This window comes from Ursus maritimus, unplaced genomic scaffold (assembly GCF_017311325.1).
Source record: "Ursus maritimus isolate PB19 unplaced genomic scaffold, ASM1731132v1 scaffold_1, whole genome shotgun sequence".
NCBI classification, from domain to species: domain Eukaryota; kingdom Metazoa; phylum Chordata; class Mammalia; order Carnivora; family Ursidae; genus Ursus; species Ursus maritimus.
The window spans coordinates 7,879,785-7,903,287 of record NW_024423343.1 but is presented as its reverse complement, the minus strand read 5'-3'; the positions used below and the strand labels follow the sequence as shown (position 1 = coordinate 7,903,287).

The window sequence follows — 23,503 nt, the reverse complement described above, 5'->3', positions numbered from 1 at the left end:
ATAAAGTTAATATTCCCCACTATGATCTATAAAATTTGGTTCCCACTTCAGAATAAATTTACTCGGGCCACCTGGGTGGCTCAGTTGATTAAGCATCTGATTTTGGCTCTAGTCATGATCTCGATGTCCTGGGATTCAGCCCCTCCTCAGGCTCCTCCTCAGGGAGTCTACATCCCTTCTCCCTCTCCCTCTGCCTGCCCCCCTCCCCCACTTGTGTGTGTGCTCTCTCTCTCAAATAAATAAATAAAATCTTTAAAAAAAATTATTAAAGACTCCAAAGTGCTTTTGTACTTGTGGGTTTCTGTATTTAAAATTGAAACTAAGAAAACTTGAAAGTATTATTGCAAAATAAGTGTACTTGTTTCTAGTTGTGTTTCTGTGTACATTTAAGGAAAATTCCAGATTTCAAAATGATTTATTCAGTGTTAATGAAATTAATGTGATTATAGTAGATAGAATCACAGTTGGAATACTGAGAAAAAAGTGGAATTAACCTCTAAAATGTACTTGTTTATATTTTAAATCTAATATCTTAGAAAATTTTAGAAAACACAAGAATATATAAGCACACATTCAATTAGTCATTAGAGCAGGGGTTAGTGAAGGTATTCTGTAGGGGGTCATATATTATTTTCAGTGTCGTGGGCCACACACAGAGGCCCAAAATGAATGGGCATGGTGGATTTGGCCTGCTGGCCAGCTTAATGTGCTAATCCCTACTTTACACTCATGAGAGAATGAAAGTGAAAAGAACAAAGTAATGTCTTAGCATTATTTTGCTAGGAGTCTTGATCTTATGGTCCCTCTGACAGGGTCTCAAACCACGTTTGGAGAATCACTGGTTTAAACTATTGGAACTGATAGTTGCTGAACAGAACTTTAGTGTGTTTTGATTACTTTTTACTGTTAGGAAATTCAACAGGTAGTTCTTTGCTTTAGGTGGTTATTGGATTGGTTTTTCCCCCTTTTTTTGGTCCTATGGGGTGCTAATTATAATAATTCAGGCTAACATCTGTTGCCTCAATCCTTTTCTGTGGGGTGTTTTGGAGGGACGGTCTGTGCCCTGTTTTGCCATTTTGACTGTAGCCTGGTCTATGTACATCAATTTATCCAACCTATTCACATTGTGAATTATAGAATCTTAATATGCCTAATACCTCTTAATATGCCTAATAGTTTATGTATAGCATTAGCTTGCACATTTCTTATTTTTAAAAAAATGAGTATTTTGTGTTTTTTTATTAATTTGAAAGGGAATTTTTTCTAGCATTTTCCTCCAGGTAATTATTGATAAATAAAAAAAACCTGTTGGAGTTGTTTTAGTGTATTTTTTAACTGGAAACCTGAATTAGTGTTCTTACTATTTCTAATAATTTTTTAGTTGGTTGTTTTGGTTTTGTAACTATAAAGTAGTTTTATCTGCAAATAATAATTTGCACCTTCCTTTCTAATTTTGTGCTTCTTATTTATTACCTCATTTCACTGGCCATTGCTTTAAGAACTGTGTTACATAATAGTGGTGATTGCCTTCTTCTGGACTTTAATGGAAATGCTCTCAGTATTAAACCCTCAAGCACAGTGCTGGTTGTTGGCTTGAGACCAAGTTAACCAAGTGTCCTCTTTCATTTTTACTAAAAGTTTCTATTGGAAGTGGATATTGACTTTTTCTTTTTCAAGTGCCTTTTGAGCTTCTTTCAAGATACTGTTTTCCCTTTGGCTTATTTACATGGTAACATAAAACACTGAATAATTCTTGCATCCGTCATATGACCATGCCCCTCATTTGGTCGTGGTATATAACATGTTTTCACATATGACTCAATTCTGTTTGGTAATAATTTATTTATGATTTTTGGGGTTTTGTGCAAAATGAGAGATTGATGTGTGGTTTCTTTTCTTTGTGCTCTTTTTGTTGTTTTGGTATTAGGCTCTACTAACTTGGTAGGAAGAATTGGGGAGCCTTTTTCTTAGTGCTTAGGAGCAGTTAAAACAGCATTGAGAATGACCAAGTTTTTTCAGTGATTGAAGCGTTTAAAGAACTCATCCTTGAAACAAGGGCTAGGATTTCTTTATCTGGCAACTTTTTCCGGCTCTAATGATCATTGGTTTCTGTAGGAATTTTTTTCCTTTTCTTGCATTGATTTTGATAATTCATGTTTTCCAGGAAAATCTTACATTTTAACCACATACTCTGATATATTAGGATAGAGTTGTATAAAATCTCTTCAGTTGTTTAATTTTGTCTGCATCTATTATCATAATCTCTTTCAATTTTCCCCTCATTTTGAAATTTCACTAGCTAGTACCTGTCTAATTTTTTTTTAAGATTTTATTTGTTTATTTATTTGAGAGTTTGAGAGTGAGAGAGAGATCAGGAGCAGGGGGAAGGGTTAGGGGGAGGAGCAGACTCCCTGCTGAGCAGGGAGCCCAATGTGGGACTTAATGCCGGGACCTGGGATCATGACCTGAGCCACCCAGGTGGCCTGTTTGATTTTTAATAGAAAGTTATTTTTTTGTGTTTTTATTTATTGTAAGTAACTAGTTTCTACTTTTATCCTTTATTTCTAAGAACTTTCTTTTAGACATGTTAAATCTGAGGTGACCATGTGTAGTTAGAACGCAAGTTGAAGTTCATGACAGAAGTTTGGGCTAGAAATGTAATTTGAAGTGTCAGTTAGTTTCTCTCTATTCTAAGACTCTTTTAAAGGGACTGTCACAGAGAGGGGCCTTCCCATTCTCTTCTAACCCTGGGTTCTCCTTCTTGAAAGCCAATAAATATTGTTTATCAAACTGTCCCCTGCCCTAGAGTCTCTGTAATCAACAGAAGCTCTTGTGGGTTAAAAAAAACTGTGTGTTTGTGTGGTAAAATATATAGCATAAAACTTGCCAGTTTTAACCATTTTTAAGTATACAATTCAGTTGTATTAATTACATTCATGATTTTGTGCAACCATTACTACTGTCCATCCCAAAACTTTTCATCACCCTAAATAGAACTCTAGAACTAAGCTATGACTCTTCATTTCACCCACCTCAGTCCCTGATAACCACTAATCCACTTCCTCTTTATAAATTTGTCTATTCTAGATATTTTGTAGAAGTGGAATCATGCAATATTTCTCCTTTGCGTCTGTCTTATTTCATTTAGCATGTTCTCAGAGTTCATTTGTGTTGTAGCATGTATCAACATGTCATTCCTTTTTATGACTGAATAATATTTCGTTATAGTGTGTGTACCACATTCTGTTCATCCGTGGACGCTTGAATTGTTTCCACCTTTTGGCTGTTGAATAGTGACTAATGCTGAAATGAACATTGGCGTACCAGTATCTGCGTCCCTGTTTTCAATTCATTTGGACATGTACCTAGGAGTAGAATTGCTAGGTCATGTGGTAATTCCCTGTTTAGCTATTTGAGGAATGTGGGGTTTTTGAAAGGATTTTTTCGTTATGAAATGCATGGTTACTAGAAGGGTTAATAAAAATAGAAAATCAGGATGAATTATAGGAAATCTTGAAGTAATAATAATTACATCTGTTCTTTATTGAAATATAACTGGAGCTTGCCCAGTTCTTTCACCAGCTTGTCCTTTTTACTTCCTCTTCCCATTTAGTATCATGGGTCACTCCTGCCTACGTGCCTGGTTTCTCTTTGACACTTCAGCAGGCGTAGGGAGCTTGGGTTTCAAAACATTACAAGTAATTTATAGTCTATACTCTGCCCCAGTCTATCCCTTATAGCACCTCTAATAGACACGCCTGTCAGCTTTCTTGCCCTTTTAACACAAAATTATTGCAATAGAAATTTAAATAAAAGGAAATAATCTATAATAAACGTTGTTCATGCTTTTATCTGAAAATAGGAGTTTCCACGACTCTAGCATGTCAGTCACTATGCCATTCTTAGTGGAGGTGAGTGAAGACTTGAAGGTCTCTGGAGTCACCTTCCCCATGGCTCTTCTAACACCCTTTTCAGGAAATCATGGTGCTCCTGATTCTCTTGCTTGCTGTCCACTTCTAGCTGTATACCTGGCTCCCTGGATTATTTAATAATCCACTTTTCTTGGGCTTACTGCTAATGGAAAGGGAAGATCAACAGCTTTTTGTGATGCTGTCATTTTCTCCTTATTTCTTGTCCCTTGCTCACTAGATTTCAGTTACCTTGGAATCTTTCTTCCCAGTCCATCCACTCATCCCCTTCTCTGGTACTTTCCAGGTCAGGCCAGTCTGTGCTAGTAACAAGTGTCGGATCTGTTTACAGTCACATTGACATTGAAGTTGTAGAATTCTGGACCTGCATGGGGCCTAAAGATCGTGTGCTCTTCATGACATGTGATAGTCTACCCCTAGGGTCTTTCAGTGGAGCACTTCACATTAATTATAAATATCTCATAGCACTGAATGAAATTAGTAAATTTGCTTTCAGCAAGACTGCGAGATCAACTTCACTTTTGTTACAAATGATACCAGCCCACTATGGTAACAGTGACTTTTCTCACTGATCAGAAGCTCTAATTAACAGTTATATGTTTTTTTATTTTAAAAAAACGACAACAACAGAATAGCAAATTAATTTTCAATGTAGTTAAGTTACTAAAACTACTTCCAAGTGTGAGATCCTGGGAAAAAATTAATTTTTAAAAATGTGCTATAAAAAAATCTGTTGTGATTAAAAGGTTAGAAACAACTGATCTAGTTCATTCCTTTTGTTTTACAGACGAGGAAACTGAGGCTCAGAGAAGTTACTTGGCTTGTCCAGTGTCCCACAGGAAGTTAGTGAGTTTGTAAAAGAAAAATACCTTGTATTTCAATAACAACAGACAATTTCTTCATATGGATCATATTATTTAAAGAGCAAATCGTACCAGAGCAATTGAATTTCTTTCTATAAGAATATGTTAGGCATTGTTTATTGCCCACCTAATGGCTATTTCCCTTTTCCCTTTTCCCATATGTGCCTTGATTTTCATCTGTTCCCTCCCCAGAGTCCTTGTACTTTGAGTGAGGTCGACCCCAGCTGCCAAGCTGAGTCTTGGTTGCCTTATACCAGTTGCTTGGTATGCCTACTTACCTTGTGCCAATTGAACTTCCTGCAGAATTGGAAATGTTCTAACCTCTGCTGTCCAATACTGCAGCCACTAGCCACCTATGCTTGTCGAGCATTTGACATGTGGCTAGTGTGACCGAGAAACTGAATTTTTAATTGTATTTAATTTTAATTAATTTTACTTTAAATAGCTATGTATGATTTGTGGCTACTGTATTAGACATGGTAGCTTTATACCATTTCCTCTTCCCATAGGCACATGACCTAAGCAGTCTAATCGGGATGACTCCTGAGTGGAGTTCTGGGATGTAAAGTAGTTTCCTGATGGATAACAACAGGAAACATTTATCCCTAATTGCTCCTGGCAGCTATTTTATGACTTGCTATTAGTGTTGTGAATAGAAGAATGGAGAACAGGAAAAAACCTGGGCCCCTACCGCCATTGGTGGGCCCTAGATTGACTGACCCTGAAGCCTGCCTGCCTTACCTCTGGACTTCCAGGCACGTGAGCCACTGAGTCACTTTTGATACATATAAGCTGGTTTGTGTTGAATGTTTTGTCATTTCAACCAAGAATATCCAAGCAAATACAGAGGGCAGTACATGCCAGGTGTTATGCTACTTTCTGGAAAAGAAAGATGATCAAAGAGTAAAATCTAGATGCTTGTCCTTCAGGTGAAATCAGTCTATAAGAAGAGTTACAGTAACAGATATGTGTTCTGGGTCTCGCCTGCCTTAATCCCCTTCAGTGGGAATTGCCTTTCCTAAAGTGGGAAATAGAGTCTTCCCTGTCCTCAGGGCCTTGGTTATACCATGAGTGGACTCCCGACCCAAAGATCTTCAACACATTGACTGGCCAGTGACCAGATAGATATTTTTTCTCCACAGCTTAAGGACTCTGGAGCTAAAATGTGACATGGAATGTTGGCTGGAGACGCTTGGAAACAGAGGCTGCTAGTAACCACAGACAGTGCACATAGAGAAGAGGAACAGATTTGCAGAGAGAAGGAAGGGTCCATTCAGAAAGGGAAGGGCAGAAGGTGAAAGGAGGAGGGAGGAGGAGGGAGAGAAAAAAAAAGACAGTTTATTCTCTGGGCCTTGAAGGATGAGTAGGGTTTGCCAGTGGAAGAAGGGTAAAAGATATCCTTGGTACAAACAGGGGCACAAAAGTGGATGATAGGTAGAGTCATATCTATAGTGCAAATAGAGCAGGATGCCCGGTGGGGAGTCTGGAGAGGAGGCTGAAAAAATAGGCTCTGGTGGGGTTTTGCCCAGTTATCTGTGGCCGCTAAGTACTGAGGTAGTGTGAGTCATCCAAGGTTTTAAGGAAAGGAGACTCTTAGGAAAAGGGGAGAAATTGGGGCATGGCATGGGACCAGTTAAAACTAGAGATCCTTGAAGACCTGACTGAGCAATGGTAGCTGGAATGCAGAAGAAGGAATAGGTTACCAAGATATCTCGGAACTAGAATTGGTGGAGTTAGATGGCAGATCAGATATGGGACTTGAGGCAAAGGAGCATTCAAGAATGAGATGAATTCTATATCTAGTTTAGTAACTGCATGAGTACTTGCATTCTTAAATGAGAAAAACAAGAACAGTGGTGAGAGGGACTATGAATTCAGTTTCTGATCACATGTTGAATTCGAGTTATGGGAGGGTCATTCAGGTCATGACATCCAGTAGGCATCTGGAAATAGAAGTGTAAACCCAGAGGAGGGATGGTGAGAATTACAGATCTGAACAGTGTCATCAGTTGGAGCTGTGGGAAATTGATGAGATTATCAAGTAAATGGCCCACCGTTGGAATTTACCTGAAGTAGTCGTTGTCCTATAAAACCAAGGCACAAGCTGGTAAATATGAAAAACTCGGACATGATTGGGGGTTGGGAAGTAACTGATAAAGATTTTGAGAGTTTTGTACACGACCTAACAGAAAAGTATATGGAACTAAGAGGGAAGTGATGAGTATTTTCAAGAAGTAAAGGGATACCTCTCTTTCCTTAGTGGGTATCAAATGATTAAAATGATTTTCATTTAAAATGACTAATTCTCACAATTATTTAAAATCAACCTTTATTCAGGGAGGCCCTCTCTTTTGCATTAGAATGAATTAAAAGAGAAAAGTTCAATTTGGTATTTATTGAACTGGGAAACTGAGAATCAGCTGTAGATGGGGACGATTTCCGTCTCCACTTCCCTCTACTGGGGATTCTGGACACTATTGTCTGTGAAGTTTTTGGTCTTTAGTCTCTAAGGGGGAAAGCCCAGTCAAGTAGGTCTTCCCTAGTCATCCCTTTGGCCAGCATAGTATTTCACCTGCTACCTAAGGTTTCTGATAGTTCTTTTCTTCTTTTGTTAGAGACCCTTTCATTGCCACTACAGGTCCATCTTCCTGGCATCGATTTCACCTCTGGGTCACTCTAAATAATGCCATTTCTCCCCTGAGAACTGCCAACTAGGTTTTTCCAAGTCATGCAGCAACGTAACAGGGGAAATCTTTGCCTAATAAAGTAGTGGTGACCGTAACCTGTTGAGATTTACAAGAAGCTGTTGAAGATTCTAACTAAGCCTATTGGAAAAAACAGAACAAAACAAAACTGGGTCACATGGCTCTGGATGGGGAGAGAGAACGGACAGTTGTCCTACTCTGGGTATAGAATGTCCACCCTTAAAGACAGATCTTATTTAACATTTTATAGGAGAAATTTGTCCTTGGCGTTCAGATATTGCTTTAAAAAAATAATGAATGAATGAGTCACCCCATCCCTATAAGTGGAACCAGCCTCCCACCCTTGCATATGCTTTCACTAGCCCCCGGAGTGAATGCTCAGCTACACAGTAAAGTCTCTCATCTCTGCTCCCAGTTAGCTGACCCCTGTTTGGCCAGTCCCCTCAACTCTGACTCATTTGCTTGAGCCAGAAGCAGCAATAACGTATGAACTTGATAGGCTTGGCCTGGGCTCTGACGCCCTTTTTGACCCTCTTATTTCAAAGCCCCTTTGATAGCAGGTTCTGCGGTTTAGACTGTTACCCTCTTGACTCTGCAGTTCACCCAGGTCTCATTGCACCTACTACCCAGGTACAAATACTCGGTGGGCTTACTCTGGTACATTGGGGCCAGGATCCAAACCTGTCTAGCAAGGCCTGTTTGCATCTCTGCCAGAGAAGGGGGAATCCAACAAAATGTGGCAACACTCCTAGTAGGAAAAAAAGGTACTGAACAAGAGCTTTTGCTAGTCATTCTTGCCTCTTAGTGCTTCATTTTCCTTTTTTGTAAACACACATACACATACACGTACACATACATACACACAAACCCTTCATAATAAATACCTGTCTTAACTTCTTCGTAGATTCTTTCATAAATCAAATGAGGTAATCGAAGGGAAAGTATCTCAAAAAGGAGAAAGCATAGCATTCCTTTATAGGCATTTCCAAATCATTTTTTTTTTGGAAACCTGTTGCCTCTTGAAACAATAATTGTCCGGTGAATCTTCCTGTAGAGGTTCTCAGACCACATATTGGTGATGAGCTCTCTTTGGCTGTTCTTGCCTGCCAGGGGTCTCCTGCCTGCCTCTCCAGCTTATGTTCTTGCACCTACCCATTCAGACCTGAGGTCCAGCCAAGCTGAACTTTGGATTGTTCCTGAACACTCCTTGCTCTTTTCTGCCTTCGTGCGTCTGAGTCTCCTCTTTTCTGCCATGATGCTGCCTAATTACCCATCTCCTGTGAAAATCATCCCTCTGATCTTCAAATGTCAACTGTCATTTTACATGTGTATTAATTATCTATTGCTATGTAACAAATTGCCACAAACTCAGTGGGTTAAAGTAACACTTGGGGCGCCTGGGTGGCTCAGTCGTTAAGCGTCTGCCTTCGGCTCAGGGCGTGATCCCGGCTTTCTGGGATCGAGCTCCACATCAGGCTCCTCCGCTGGGAGCCTGCTTCTTCCTCTCCCACTCCCCCTGCTTGTGTTCCCTCTCTCGCTGGCTGTCTCTATCTCTGTCAAATAAATTAAAAAAAAAAAAAAAGTAACACTTGCATTTATTTTGGGTCAGTGTAGCATAATAAGAAATATATATTTGCCTCTGCCCCAGTTCTTGACTCGGAACTCCTAAAACTCTGGGAATTTCCTTGGTGATAGAAGTGCTAGGAGCATCTTTTGTTCTCATATTTGGTCTTTGACCCTGGTTCCTGACACAGAGCTCCTAAAACCCTTGTAATTTCCTGAACGGCGGGGGTGATGGGAATGTCTTACACAAAGCTCCTAAATCCCTTGGAATTTCCTGAGTGATAGGAGCATCTATTGTTCCATGAAGCAACTCTTTGCAGATCCCTGGATAGCTTCAGGGTGGGGGCTGGTTACCTAGAAAACCAAGCCATGATTAGAAACTTGAAATTTTCAGCCCCACCCGCCATCCTCCAATGGGGGGAGAAGGGCTGAAGATGGAGTAATAATTGGTCATGCCTATGTGATGAAGCCCTCATAAAAATTTCTGGACAACAGGGTTTAGGTTGACGAATGCATCTATATGCTGGGAGGGTGGTACACCCCACTCCACAGAAACAAAAGCTCCTGCATTTGGGATCCTTCTGGACCTCACCCTATATAGTAGCTCTTCATCCTGGCTACTCATCTGTATCCTTTATTATATTTTTTTGTACTAAACCAGTAAATGTACATTCAGTGTTGCCGTGAGTTCTGTAAGCCATTATAGCAAATTATTGAACCTGAGGAGAGGGGGTCATGGGAACTCATCTCTCCAGTATGTAGCCAACTCTTAAGTGTGGGTAACCTAGAAACCCACTAAGTACATTTGGTGTCTGAAGTTGGGGGCAGTCTCGTGGGACTGATCCCTTAACCTGTGAGGTCTGTGCTAAGTCTAGGTAGGTAGTGTCAGAATTGAATTAAATTATAGGACACCCAGAGAATTAGGGAATTGCTTGGTGTGGAAAACCCATGCATTTGGTGTCCAAGGAGTTATGAGTAAACAAGGCTCTCCTTTAGTCAGGAATCTGGACATGGCTCAGATCTGTCCTCTGCTTCAGAGTTTCTCACAAGGCTATAATCAAGCTGTCACTCGTCTAAAGGCTAAACTTATGTGGTTGTTGGCTGCATTCAGTTCCTTGTGGGCTCTTGGGCTGAGGATCTCAGTTGCTTGCTGGCTGCTGGCCAGAGGTTGCCCTCAGCTCCTTGCTGCATGGGCCTCTCTATATGGCAGCAGTCTTCACTGGATCCAGTAAGGGAGACAGTCTGCTAACAAGGTGAGAGATACAGTCTTATGTAATATAATCATGGAAGTGACATTCCATGATCTTTGCCATATTCTGTTGTTAGAAGCAAGACACAGGTCCTTCCCACACTCGAAGGGAGAGGATTATACAAGGGTGTGTAGCTCAGGAGGTGTGAGGATCAGTGGAGGCCATCTTAGAGTCTGATCACTGCAAGATGTTTCCTCACCGCAAGATGTTTCCTCATTTTTCCAGCTAAATGTGTGATCTTTCTCTTCTGTGACTCTTCTTCATAGCTACTTTTTTTTTCAGCTTATATTCCATCACTGATCTTATTATGGTTGAATATTTTCTTTTCTTCCCTCATATAACTGTTCTTGCTCATCTTTCATCCACTTGCAACTCTGAGAACAGAGTCTTGTATTCAGCAAAAATTCTGCAAAAGACCCCTTTTTTTCCTTATTTGAAACTGAAGAAGGACCAAGGTTGCTCTCCTGCTTAACACCAGAGTCCTTTCTGTCCACAGCAGCCACATAGGAGCCATTATAAAACCTTCAGATTCGCCAGTTTGGCATCAAAAGCAATGACTCATTCGTGTCTGTATAACCTGGCTGGGGTGATCCACATTAGTCTGATTTGCATTTAGAGTTAGAGCTTGTTACCTTATTAAGGAGAAACAATTTTCCATCAGAGATGCTTCACTCATTAGCTGTTTTTGAGTGGTGCATTGTTCTGTTTCCTAGGGGGCCTGATGGATTTTAGATAATGAGGCAGTCTATAAAAATCAACTTCTTCAAACTGTCTGTTTTCTTTTGCCTGTTAATGATCACTTTGTGGTCCTGCTTTTTTAGGTCACAGCAAGTGAATTGATAAAGAAGACTGGCTCTTGGAGAAGCAGCATTTTAATTCTGTCCTTTTTGCCCGACAGTGGGCTGGATCTTATTCCTGTTGGAGATGTTCAGTAGGTTGAAATATGTGCTTTAAGAGGCTTGGAACATAAGAGAAATATAATAAAGATATATGTGGAATTGAAGACTCAGAACACAGCAAAACTCATCTAGTCTTGCTTCCCATGCTTTGAGGCCAGTTTCCACTTACCCCTCCAAGATAGCTTAGCACCTTTTTTATTTTTTGAAGTTTTGATGGATAGCTAGTCCTCAGAAGTCAGGTAAAGAAACACTGGTTTGATTTTAGTAAACACTGTGTTCTAATGTTGAAATAATCACATCATACTAAGATGTAAGGGTTGGCCCCTTTAAGAAAAACTCAGGTGAAAGTCAACTTAAACTTGGAGGAATCATCCGTCTGCTGGGAAAGATGCAGAATTAGTAAGTTAAAGCCAGCTACATTGTGTGCCTACATTTTGGGTCTTTGGGGAGCCATGAGGCTAAAAGCCAATTAAAACTTTAGTAGAGAGAAATTTAAAAGTGGTTTCTCCTGGGCAAGAGAAAGATTTGGAGCAGAGAGTGCTCAGAGAAAAGCAGGAGAGTGTTGATGATGTAATTAATACAGTTAACAGCTGGGAACGGGAATCAGTGCAGAGCCCCATCTGAGAATATGACTGAGAAACTCAAGTTTGGGCCTGAAAAGCCACACTATCTAGGTTTCAGCTCCAACTTAGGAACCTGAAGGCATCTCTGCATGGTCATCCTGGTGAGGAGGGTGGCCAAACCCTGCCACAATGAGAATGCAGATTAGAACAATATAGAAAAATCGGTAGCAAAGGGATTTTTCCTCTTAATGCTTGAGTATTAACTCCTTTTATTCATCTCTTCATCCTGTTCTGTTAATATGTCAAGTCCTTCTTTCCCCAGTCTCTACCCATCTGTCTGCTCTCACACATTGTTATCATCTAATTGATGTTCCCAACCTCTACCCCAAGATGTAGAGCCATATCTCCAGCTTGGGTAGAGGACATTATCATACTCGTATCCCATTGTCATCCCAAACTCAAAATTTGCCCCAAACAGAGTTGATCGACTTCTCTCATTATCTTATCACTCAGACAGATCTCTCAAAAATCATGTTTTCTTTTCCATTCTCACTTCCATGAAACCTGTTAGGATCCTGAAGGTTGTGTGGCATCATGGGAAGACCATGAGGTGCCAGCATTCATGAGACTGGTACCTATGGGCAAGCCTGTTATTTGATCTTTGTGAGCCTCATTTCTCCTATCTCTATGATTGGATAATTGGCCTGATAATACCTGCCTGCCTCATTGGATTATTGGAGAATATTAAATGTGGTAGAGCATGTAAATCACCTAACAGTGCCAGGCGTGTGCAGTGGGTGCTCAATAGCTAGTTACTAGTTTTATTTTGAATGCACAGAGCACAGAGCCTGGCATGTCCACGGCCACTGTTTGGAGATGCCTTTCACATTTGATCCTCCCCTGGAATTGTGGTTCCCAGCTTGGACTGTAGTGGGTATCCTCCTCTAGCGCTTCTCAACAGATGAGTTTGGCTTGTATGTTTCAGAGAAGAGCTGCTCTACCCCGCTCCCCATGATCCCCCTCAGCTTTCAGCCACCACACTCACAAATGACTTGTGTCTAGATTCATCTCCTCCTCCATTTATTTTCATACAGAGAAGGTGGCATCTCTGTCCTGCTGCCTGAGGCTAATCTTTACCCCTGGGTTCTGATCCCATCCCTTCCTGCCCAGGGCCCCCTCCCAGTCCTCATTGTGCCCTCTTCAACCACACCTCTGTAGTGGTTCTTTCCCATCAGCAATGAACCATGACCAAGACTCCCTTATCTTAAAAAAATAAAATAACAGCAACCATGTCGTGATTTCTCTGTACCCCTACAGCTACCACCCTGTGTTATTCAAGTCTTGCACAGTCAGACTTCCGGAGCCTCGTCCACACCCTCGTCTCCTCCTTTTACCTTTCATCCCGTTCCCCACGCACAGCATTCTGACTTCACTGTGTTTCTTTCTTTCAAATGAGTCTCACTAGGGTTGCCTGTGACCTTGTTATTACTAAGCCCACTCTGCTGACCGTGTTGAAATGCTTGTTTTTTTGTTTTTTGGTTTGTTTGGGTTTTTGTTTTTGTTTGTGGGTTTTTTGTTTTTGTTTTTTGTTTTTTGTTTGCTTCTCTCACCCCACATTAGCCTGATTTTTCTCCTACTTCCCTGACCGTATCTCAGTTTCCTTGTAGGGTTTTCTGCTTTTGCTTTCTGAAATATTGGTGTTCTCCCTGCTTTGACTCTTCTAATTCAAAACCGTCTCTGAGGAGGCCGGTCTACTCATCCATTTGCCTTCTGTACACGGGTGACACCCTCACCTCTCTCTCAAGCATCAGATCACCGCAGACTTACCAAGTCCAAACAGAACTTACCTCGTCTCCTAGTTGCCTGAAGATGCTCTTCCTGTGGTGGCTCACTGCCCGTTTGTCTGTAGTGTGGCTGTCACCCTTTAGAGTGAGTCAGAATCAGAACCCCCTGTGGAGCTTGTTCCAACAGACTGTGGGGCCTGAGAACTTGCACTTCCGAGAGTTCCCAGGTGATGCTGTTGCTGCTGATCAGGGAACTCTACTTTGAGAACTTCTGTTTAAGGAATTGAGGCGGTTTTCCCTGTTCCTTACTCCTCCCCCATGACTGCCCTTTTTTCCCCTCCCATTAGCATCCAAACAATCTAGTCAGTCTTGCTTTAAGTACCTCTCTAGTGTGATTTATTGTAGTAACCTGCTAACTTGCTTTTTTTTTCTTTTTTAAAGATTTTTATTTATTTGAGAGAGAGAGAGAGAACGAGCAGGGGGGAGGGGCAGAGGCAAAGGAAGAAGCGACTCCCTGCTGAGCAGGGAGCCCGACGTGGGGCACCATCCTAGGACCCTGGGATCATGACCTGAGCCGAAGGCCGATGCTTAACCGACTGAGCCGCCCAGGCGCCCCTCTAACTGACTTTTCTGTCCCTAGTCTCACTTCTCCTAAATCTACTCTGAACATGGCAAACAGTGTGAGCTTCTTAAAGCGTAAGTCATGTTAGTCTCCTGCATGCTTTTTTCTATAGCTCTTCATTGCCTTTGGGATAAATCCAAACTTCCTAATGTTGACCTGGCCTCTGCCCACCTATATAGCACCAGCTCTTGTTTCTCCTTACTTCACACAGAAGGCACCAAGCATACAGAAAAGTAATGAGTAATTTAAATATACGTTATATAGCAGCCATATACTTGATGAGCGCCTACTGGGTTCTAGCCACTATAGCACTTTTACACACATTCATTTCGTTTTAATTTTCCCATTAACTATAAGATTGGTTACATTTTACGGAGGAGGAAATGTGACCTATTTTATAATGTTGCCATCGTCCTGTATACCAGTCATGTGCAGTCAGTTATGCCCAGGATGACAGGGTTGTATTCCCTCAAAACTCACTGCAAGAGCTAATAATAATAATAATAATAATAATATCAACAACAACAATATTAATAGTATCTAAGTTTTTTGTGTTTGTACTTTGTGCCAGGGTACTACCTGTAAACATAAATCATGTGAACTATTCCAGATTTACCAGGGAGGAAATTTATAGAGAAGGAATAACTTGTTCAGAGCCACACAGTTCAAGGTCACACGACAGAGGTTTGAATTTAGTTAGGTCTTGTGACCTCAAAGCTCATGCTTTTAACTATTGTATCATCCCTATGGGTGGAAGCAGTGAAATTATATCGAGAGCTGTTTATTACTTGGCATCTTGTAAAATTTTAAAATTGTCAATGTCTGTGACTGAATTATAAAATTTTTGGCAAACCTCTCCTCCTCATTGGAACCCACCCACACATACCTATCTTTCTTCATGATCTCATCATACTGTGGTGGTTGGACTTAGAGTCATGCTGGGTCCTGACGCCCCCTCTACTAACCATCTCCTTGGATGAACCCTGGGATAAGTTACTTTACCTCTTTGAATGGGTGGTTGCTATTCTCTAAAAGTCAAAACAGTAATACTTCCTTCATGGGGTTGCTGAGAAAAATAAATGTGAGAGTACCTGCCTCTTCGCTCTATTCCTTGTGCTTTTGCCTTATGTAACATTGGTCACTAACACAGTGGCTTCCTTACTGTCTCCCTGTTGTGTTTCCTGCACAGATCACCACTGTCCTCCCCCCTGTTCTCACCCTGTCACTCTCCCTAACTATGCTCTACAGTGCCACCTGAAAAATCCCAGGGGCTTTCTGTTATTGTAGTGGTGGGCTGTTATTCAGACACAGTCCTGTCCACTGAAACAACTAAAAATATTTGCATGAAGTAAAAAAAAAAAAAAAAAAAAAAAAAAAAAAGACCCAAAACTGTGAGCATTAAAGAGTTGACAATTGACAAACATTACCAGGTTAAAACTGGAATGGAGAATCCAGGCAATATTGCAGATTTGACCAGCAGTAGTGGAGGACAGAAGTTAAGGAACTGGGATCTCACAAGAAGCTGGGACACCAAAGGGCTACACCATGTGGGAGAGGGTAAACCTGAACCGTACCAGTCCTCACGTGGAATTACAGCCCACGTTCAAGCTGACTGGGTCAACCAAGGAATCTCAAGTCTTGAATTAGCTTAAGGGCTAGTATGCCTCCAGGTGTCTGGCAAAACCAAGTGGAAATTCTTTCCAAAGAAAGGTTTCTTTAACCCAGGCCTCAAATTGTTCAGTGACCAGAACATAAATATAACGAGGCACTCGAGGAAACTATACAGCAATGGCAAGAACCATCAGAAACCAACAGCCCTTCATAAATGTCATTAGATAGTAGAACCTGTAAAAAAACTACTATATTTAAAGAAATAAAAAATAAGCTTGAACATATCTGCAAAGAGTAGGAAACTATGACATGTGACAAAGTAAATTGAAAAAGGAACCAAATAAAAATTCTAGAAATAAGCATAACTTTAATGAAATTAACTCAGTGGATGAGGAAAAATGTAGTATATTTGATGACATAGTTTAAAGAAAAATGCCTCAGTGGATGAATTTAATAGAAGATTGGATGAAGCTGAAGAAAAAATTAACAAATTGGAAGACAGTAAGAAAAAAATTACCTAGAGTATAGCATGGATAGACAAATAGAAAACACAGAGGAGGAGGGTCTAAATAAGTTAAAGTCCTAGAAGGAGATGAGTGAAAAAATAAGCAAAATGAAATTTAAGGGTAATGGCTGAAATTTTCCATAACAGCTGGATACCAAACCACAGATTTAAGATGACCAATGATTGCAAGTAGAATTTTAAAAAAAATCCAGACTTAGGTACATCAAGATGTAACTCTAGAAAATCAAAAGCAAAGAGAAAATCATAAAAGCAGATAGAGAAAAAGAGATTCTCTTCATAGGAGCAACAGATTGACCATTCACCAAATATAATTTTCTTTTTAAAGACTTTATTTATTTGAGAGAGAGAGTGAGCAAAAGGTAGAGAGATCACAAGCAGGGAGCAGCAGAGGGAGAGGGAGAAGCAGTCTCCCTGGGAAGCCTGACATGGGGCTCGATCCTGGGGCTCCAGGGTCATGGTCTGAGACAAAGGCAGAGGCTTAGCCAACTGAGCCACCCAGGCACTCCTCACCAAATATAATTCTTTTTTTTTCTTTTTAAGATTTTATTTATTTATTTGACAGAGAGAGACAGTGAGAGAGGGAACACAGCTAGGGGAATGGGAGAGGGAGAAGCAGGCTTTCTGCCAAGCAGGGAGCCCGATGAGGGGCTCGATCCCAGGACCCTGGGATCATGACCTGAGCCAAAGGCAGACGCTTAACGACTGAGCCACCCAGGTGCCCCACCAGATATAATTCTGATCATGTTATTCTCAAAATTTTCAATAGTTCTCTGTTCCTATAATATAAAATACATACACTTCAGCATGTCGTATAAGGCCTTTTGTGCCTGGTCCCCTCCCTGCAACTTGTTTAGAAACATAGAATCTTCCTCCTTCTCCCATTTATTCTCGATTGTGAGAATCGAGAATCGCCTTTGCACATGTTCCTCTCCCTTTCTGGAATGTCACTTGTTCAGTTGGATAGATTAAAACTCCTTTTGCCCAGTTCTTTGCCTTTTTCTTTACATTGCTCCCACTTGGCGTTGTTTGTATATGAGAGGACCAAAGTTTTTATAGGTGGCCTCAAATAGAAACACCTCCAAAGTAGAACTCGTGGTTTTCACCTCCTCCTCTAGTCTTTCCTGTGCCAGTAATGATGCTCCTATCGATGTCAGAAAGCTGGAAATCACCCTTCACTTCTCATAGCTAATGATCCATAAGCTCCCCTGTGTGATCACCGCCAAAATCTATTAGTTCAACTCCACAATATGTCTTAGGTTGATCCTTTTCCTTCCATCTGCAGTGCCTGCATCATAGCGCAGTCCCCGCATGTCTGGACTGCTGCGGTAGCTCTTCACTGGCCTCCCTACCTCTGCTCTCAGCCTGCTTGAACCTCCCCTCCGGCAGTGTCACTTTCGTGCACAAAATCCTTAGCCAGCTTCCCATTGTATTTAGGTTTCAATTTAGGATGTGTAAATCGTAGAAGACCCCAGCTGACTTGACTCCTGTTACCTCTCATCCTTGTCCCTTGCCATGCCCGTTCTTACACTCACTGTGCTCCGGCTACTTGGTTTTCTTCCTGTTCTTTGTTTGTGCCCAGAACCTCTCACCTCTGCCCCTCCCCAAGTGCCATTTCCCACCTGGGATCTTCTGTCCCCGTCTTCACTCCTGAACCATCCTCAGGTGTCAGCTTAAATGTCACTTGCATGCGGGGCCTCTTGTCCTGACCTCTTACTCTAAATTGTTTATTGAGAGAACTCTTCCTCCTTGGAACTGTTCTTTCCTTCTTAGCCTTCATCACAATTTATAACTATATTTATTGAGTGGTTATTTATTGAATATCACTTGCACATTAAAGTATATGTTGTGTAAGGGATGGAACCATATTTCTTTCATTCACTGAATCCTTAATGCCCATTGCTCAATAAATACACATGGAATAAATGAATAAATGAAGAATCGCATGATTAAACAGTGTGGTAGATCTCTCATTAAACCGGCAACTTTGCTATTGGTGTAGCAAGACGTAGTTGTTGGAAACCTGTGAAGGTGATTCACCTTTCTAACCTGGCATGGTGTTTCTTCACATTCATTGAACGTATCTGTGATGCTCACCTGCAGGGCTGAAAGCTTCAGTTTAATTTATTGGAATGCATCTTTGAATAAAGCTTTGTTTCTGTCAGGATATCCTTATGAACACAGAACCTGAAAAGGTCATGTGCAGGTGTGATATCTGAAAATCACAATTGGGCTCGCTTCCATGGTTAGCCCTCTTTCTTTGGATGCAACCTGGCATAACCTTTGGAACAGAAGACTTGTTTGTTGTTGGGATGGAATCTAAAGCAACAGTCATTGTAAGTTGGAACCATCAGTGACTGTGATAGAGTGTTGCATGCCCAGGATTTGGGCAGCCTTAGAAAACCCCCTTGATTGCCAGCTCTTGAGACTGAAAGTTCAGATAGCAGATATCTAGGTAGAGTTTACTGGTTCATGGCATTTCCAGCCTCCTAATCTTTCCTGAATGACCTTGTTCTGCAGAACACATTGGCAAGATATGTTATGGAGCAGATCAACAACTTGTGTGGGTTTTTTCTCCCCAAGAGTATAAAAGATGTTCTGGAAGCATCTAATGATCTTGGAATCCTGAACTATGGTCTAAAATAAAAGATGGATATCCTCTTTCACTGATGGACAGGGTGATCAACAATGGGAAAGTTTTCGTTTGTTTTTTCTTTTTGAAAAACAGTGAGAATTCTGCTTTCAGTGGGCACTATGGTAGGCATATTTCAGCATAGATGGAAAAGCAAACAGTTGATCTTTCTTAAGCCCCAGTAGGTCAGATCATGTCAGTGTTTCCAGAGTACGCCCAGAATGGTAAAACTTGGCCTTAAGCTGAGCCTTTGCTAAGAGGCAGCCTGTCCTGAAAAGGATTTATTTATTTATTTTGGCCTTGGTAATGTCTAAATGATGATAAGTGCAAGTCTCTCTTAGCTATCTGGAGTGCGGCCCACATGAATTGGTTGTGACCCCTAAAATCCAGAATCTCCAGTATAGTTGGATAAGAATATTTTGTGGGGGAACTGTAAAGTAACATATGAAAATACAAAATATTAAATGTTCAAAAGTGTGTAATTTGCTGCATTTGTTCATGAGTGGTTTTAATACTTCTGGTACAGAGCCTAACTCCCTCTTTATTGGGGAGATGTGGTTTCAGTTTCTTGGGTGAATGTGCATTTTATAAGTTTCTTGAGAAAGGAAATTAAACATTTAAAGACTTTAAATACTCTTTATATAATGTCACTAAGAAAAGCCAGGAAAATCAGGATTGGCTTATTTATTTATTTATTTATTTAATAAATATAATCTATTTTCCACCATTTTGTTTGTTATGGCTGGTACCAAAGTACTTTTAAAAGTTAACGTTTGTTTTGATTTCAGCAGATGTGCATAATAAATTAGCCTATCTCTGCTGGTCACTGTGGGCTGGGGCAGCATTCACATCTAGTATGTCTGGCACACTGACACCTGGCGCATTTAGCTCAATTCAGCCCAGTTTGATGCTCTCCACTCATATGATGCTTAGCATTTGAATAACGTTAAATAGATCACGTGGACTGCTGAGCGTGAGCGTTAATGCAAGTTGGTGATGTGACTGACCTTAGCTAAGTCTCGTAACTTCTGTGGGCCTGGGTTTCCTTTTCTGTAAGGTGAGTAGTTTAGGGTAAATGGCGCTCTGAATTTAAAAATCCCACCAGGCGCCTGGGTGGCTCAGTCTGACTCTTGGTTTTGGCTCAGGTCAGGAACTCTTGGGTCTGGACACCAAGACCCACGCACTGGCTCCCCGCTCAGCCAGGAGTCTGCTTGAAGTTTCTTTCCCTCTGCCCCTCCCCCACTCACGCTCGCACACTCACACGTGCGTGCTCTCTCTTTCTAAAAAAAAAATAAATTTGATCTTAAAAAAAAATCCTATGAGTCTGTATGCCTAATAGATATGCACCTAACTGATTCCTCTTCTCTCTTTTTCCTCTCTCTTCTTATTTTAGGAAAAGAGAATTCTGATACTCCAGTTACAAAAGATGAGAGCACCTCCATGTCACAGGACCCAAGAGCTTTACCAGAGAAGTCACTGCAAAGATCAGCAAAGGTCATTGCCCACAGATTTTCTTTTCTTTTCTTTTCTTTTTTTTAAAGATTTTATTTATTTATTTGACAGAGATAGAGACAGCCAGCGAGAGGGGGAACACAAGCAGGGGGAGTGGGAGAGGAAGAAGCAGGCTCATAGCAGAAGAGCCTGATGTGGGGCTCGATCCCATAATGCTGGGATCACGCCCTGAGCTGAAGGCAGACGCTTAACCGCTGTGCCACCCAGGCGCCCCGTGCCCACAGATTTTCTGCACATGTCCAAATGGCTGTCACCTGAGCTACCTGTCAAAGGTGTCTCATGCAATTCAGTTAGGACTGTAGTTGGTCAGTTAATCAGGAGAGTCAATGGAAGCAAAGAGTCCTAAAAAGCTAATATTTTGTATAACTTTAAAGACATACATGTATGTTGATTGGCCTGTGTTTGAATGAAGGTCCACAGCCTTTTCTTTGTGTGTGGGTATGTTTTTGAAGTTCTGCATTATCTTATTCTGCTTAAACCACACTTGTAATGTGACATCTTTGACTTCCAGTTTGGGTTATGTGGAGTGAGAATTTAGGCAGTATGTGAAGCAATATGAATGTAGACTCCTTTTAGGTTCTTAGTTTTTTGCTTCAATTTTTTTTATTATTGTCGTGTCCATATCTAATTCAAAAGCAAGTTTTTAATGTCTTTTTTAGTTTTCCCCAAGTATTTAATTTAGTTATTGCAGACATAAAAAATTGCTTTTGTATCCTGTCTGTTGTTTTGCATAGTTCAATTTTATTTTTCAGTTATATATGCTAGTGGCATATTCAGATATGGGATCAAACACGGCTGACCCTAGCTATGCAGATAGCTCGTAGTAGAAGAAGCGGTTTACTAGGTGGTAATAAGCATGACGCTTTCTCTACCAGAGGCGTCCTTCAGCATGTTCGACCTGCGGTGGTAGTGTTGCCACTCAGCCTAGCAAGTGGGTTAGGACAGTACCTCTTGCATATTAACAGGAGGAATTTCTGAATTATATTACATGTATGTTACCCTCAACTGCCTATCCAGTTATTTTAATAAGCATTTTGAATACTAACCATATACCCTTATACCAGGCAGCATGCTAGGTATGGGAGATTGTAATGAATGGAAAGCCTGTGGGCTAGATCTGGCTTATAAACTTGTGTTTTGTGTGACCTGTGCAGCATTTAACAATTTGGACTGAGTAGCTTACTGAAAGAAAATGAGACTTCTGGCTTCTCTTGACAAAACAGAACATCCGGCAACACTGGGCCGCATTCTTAAATGGTTTCAGTCAGAGCTGAGTACAGGCAACCCTCTGTAGATGGAAATTGTGTTCTGCGATTTGCTACTGCCCCCCAATGGTACCCTCTCTCTTGCTGGGTTTGTTTGGGTTTTTTGGATAGTTTCTTAATGAATTCAATCTAAAATCACAAGGCAAAACAGCACTTGTATGCAAAACAACGCTGTAGTCAAGTCATTTCTACTGCAACTAATGTATGAATCGTACGTAGGTAATGGCAAGCTGCTTCATACACTTCTCGTGCTGTCAGATATTAAAACAAGAAGCATCTTGTTCAACAAGATGGCATAGACTCGTTTCTCCTTTCTGTCCTACCAGTACAGCTATAAACCCTGGGAAATAACAGGAGGCAACCATAGGAGAGTTCTGAAGCGTGAAGAGAGGAAGGCAAGTTAGTTAGGAACTCCTCTCTACTCCCCCAGAGGTAGTAGGTGGCTGGGGAACACCAGTAAGAACGATCCTGCCGTGGAAGTTATGTGGTCCAGGAAGCCTTTTTCTTCATGGGTCTGAGACACTCCTTTCCCACCCAGAGACACTGGGCAGTCAGGTAGCACTAGGGTCCTACCACAACTAAAAACCTTAAGTGAGAAGTTTCTGTGTCCCTGCATGGACACGGATTAGGATCTGTTCCTAATCCATACGAGAGACACTAGGTGGCCAGCCCTGAGGAAGTTTTTTCCACCCCCTCAGGCAGTACCGGCAGAGACCAGCTGGAGCCCCAGTGGTTCCATATCAAACCAAACGTCAAAATACTACTGCACAGTCTCTGCAAATTAAATTGTCATTGGAACTAGAGCCCACAAAAGTAGTTCAGGACCTAAACAAGACAGGGTGACCTGCCTTCTAAAAGAAAAGATTCCAGTAAGACCTTGAATCTCTAACATAATAGACTAAAGGTCCAGGATACAATAGAAAATCAGTCATTATACCAAGAACCAGGACATCATCACTTGAGTGAGGAGAGACCACTAACTGATGCCAACACCCAGGTGTTGCAGTTATCTGACAGTGATGTTAATCAGCCATCAGAAATACGCTTCAACAAGCAACTGAAAATTCTCTCAAAACAAATGAGAAAATAGAAAATCTCAGCAAAGAAATAGAAGTTAGAAAAAAAGAACCAAGTAGAAATTATAGAACTAAAAAATACAGTAACAGAAATAAAATACTTGCAGGGTGGGCTCAGTACTAGAGTAGAGGTGATTCAGCATAGAATTAGTTAACTTGAGAACAGATCAGTAGAATTTACCCAATCTGTACAGAGAGAAAATAGACTAGAAAGAGGGAACAGAGCTTCAGGAAGTTGTGGGGCAATAAAATAGATTCAGCATTCAGATAATTGGAGTCAGAAGGAGAGGATCATCAAGAGAGTGGGGCTTATAGATTGTGCTGACTGGGAACAGGTTAAAAATACCTTAGAGATTTTGAGGTCAGAGCAACGATTGTGTAACACGAATGTGTAATGGTGTCCATTTTCCATCTGTATCATTGTAATTCTCTTCTGATGGACTTCATAGCTTGTGTTTGAGGTTGGAGAATAGCAGTGGCTGAACTGTCCCAGAATTGGGGATTTTTTAGGGTGGATGCAGTGGAAGAGCAAGAGAGGTGAGCCATCTGATGACAGGTGAGAGGACTAAAAGTGATGGAACATGACGTCCCTCGGAGGTAGGAAAGGATTCAGGCCTAAGAAGTAGCAAACAGACACAGAGTGGGCTGGGGTCAAGGTGCTAGTAGCCTTGATGTGGTGAAGAAGCCATGGAGGGGAAGCACAGGA

At 41.1% G+C, this 23,503-nt stretch overlaps 1 protein-coding gene across 3 annotated transcripts in view; it reads left to right on the top strand.

The window, feature by feature from the left end:
• The window catches only part of DIS3L2 (DIS3 like 3'-5' exoribonuclease 2), a 339,465-nt gene that overhangs the window by 130,311 nt on the left and 185,651 nt on the right, over positions 1–23,503 (top strand). For all 3 annotated transcript variants that reach the window (XR_005837101.1, XM_008690555.2, XM_040639041.1), the window contains exon 7: positions 20,338–20,438. Coding sequence is in view for 2 of the 3 variants with exons in the window: in XM_008690555.2 (XP_008688777.2) it covers positions 20,338–20,438 (101 nt within the window). In the remaining variant the exon portion in view is untranslated. The remainder of the gene's footprint in view (positions 1–20,337; positions 20,439–23,503) is intronic.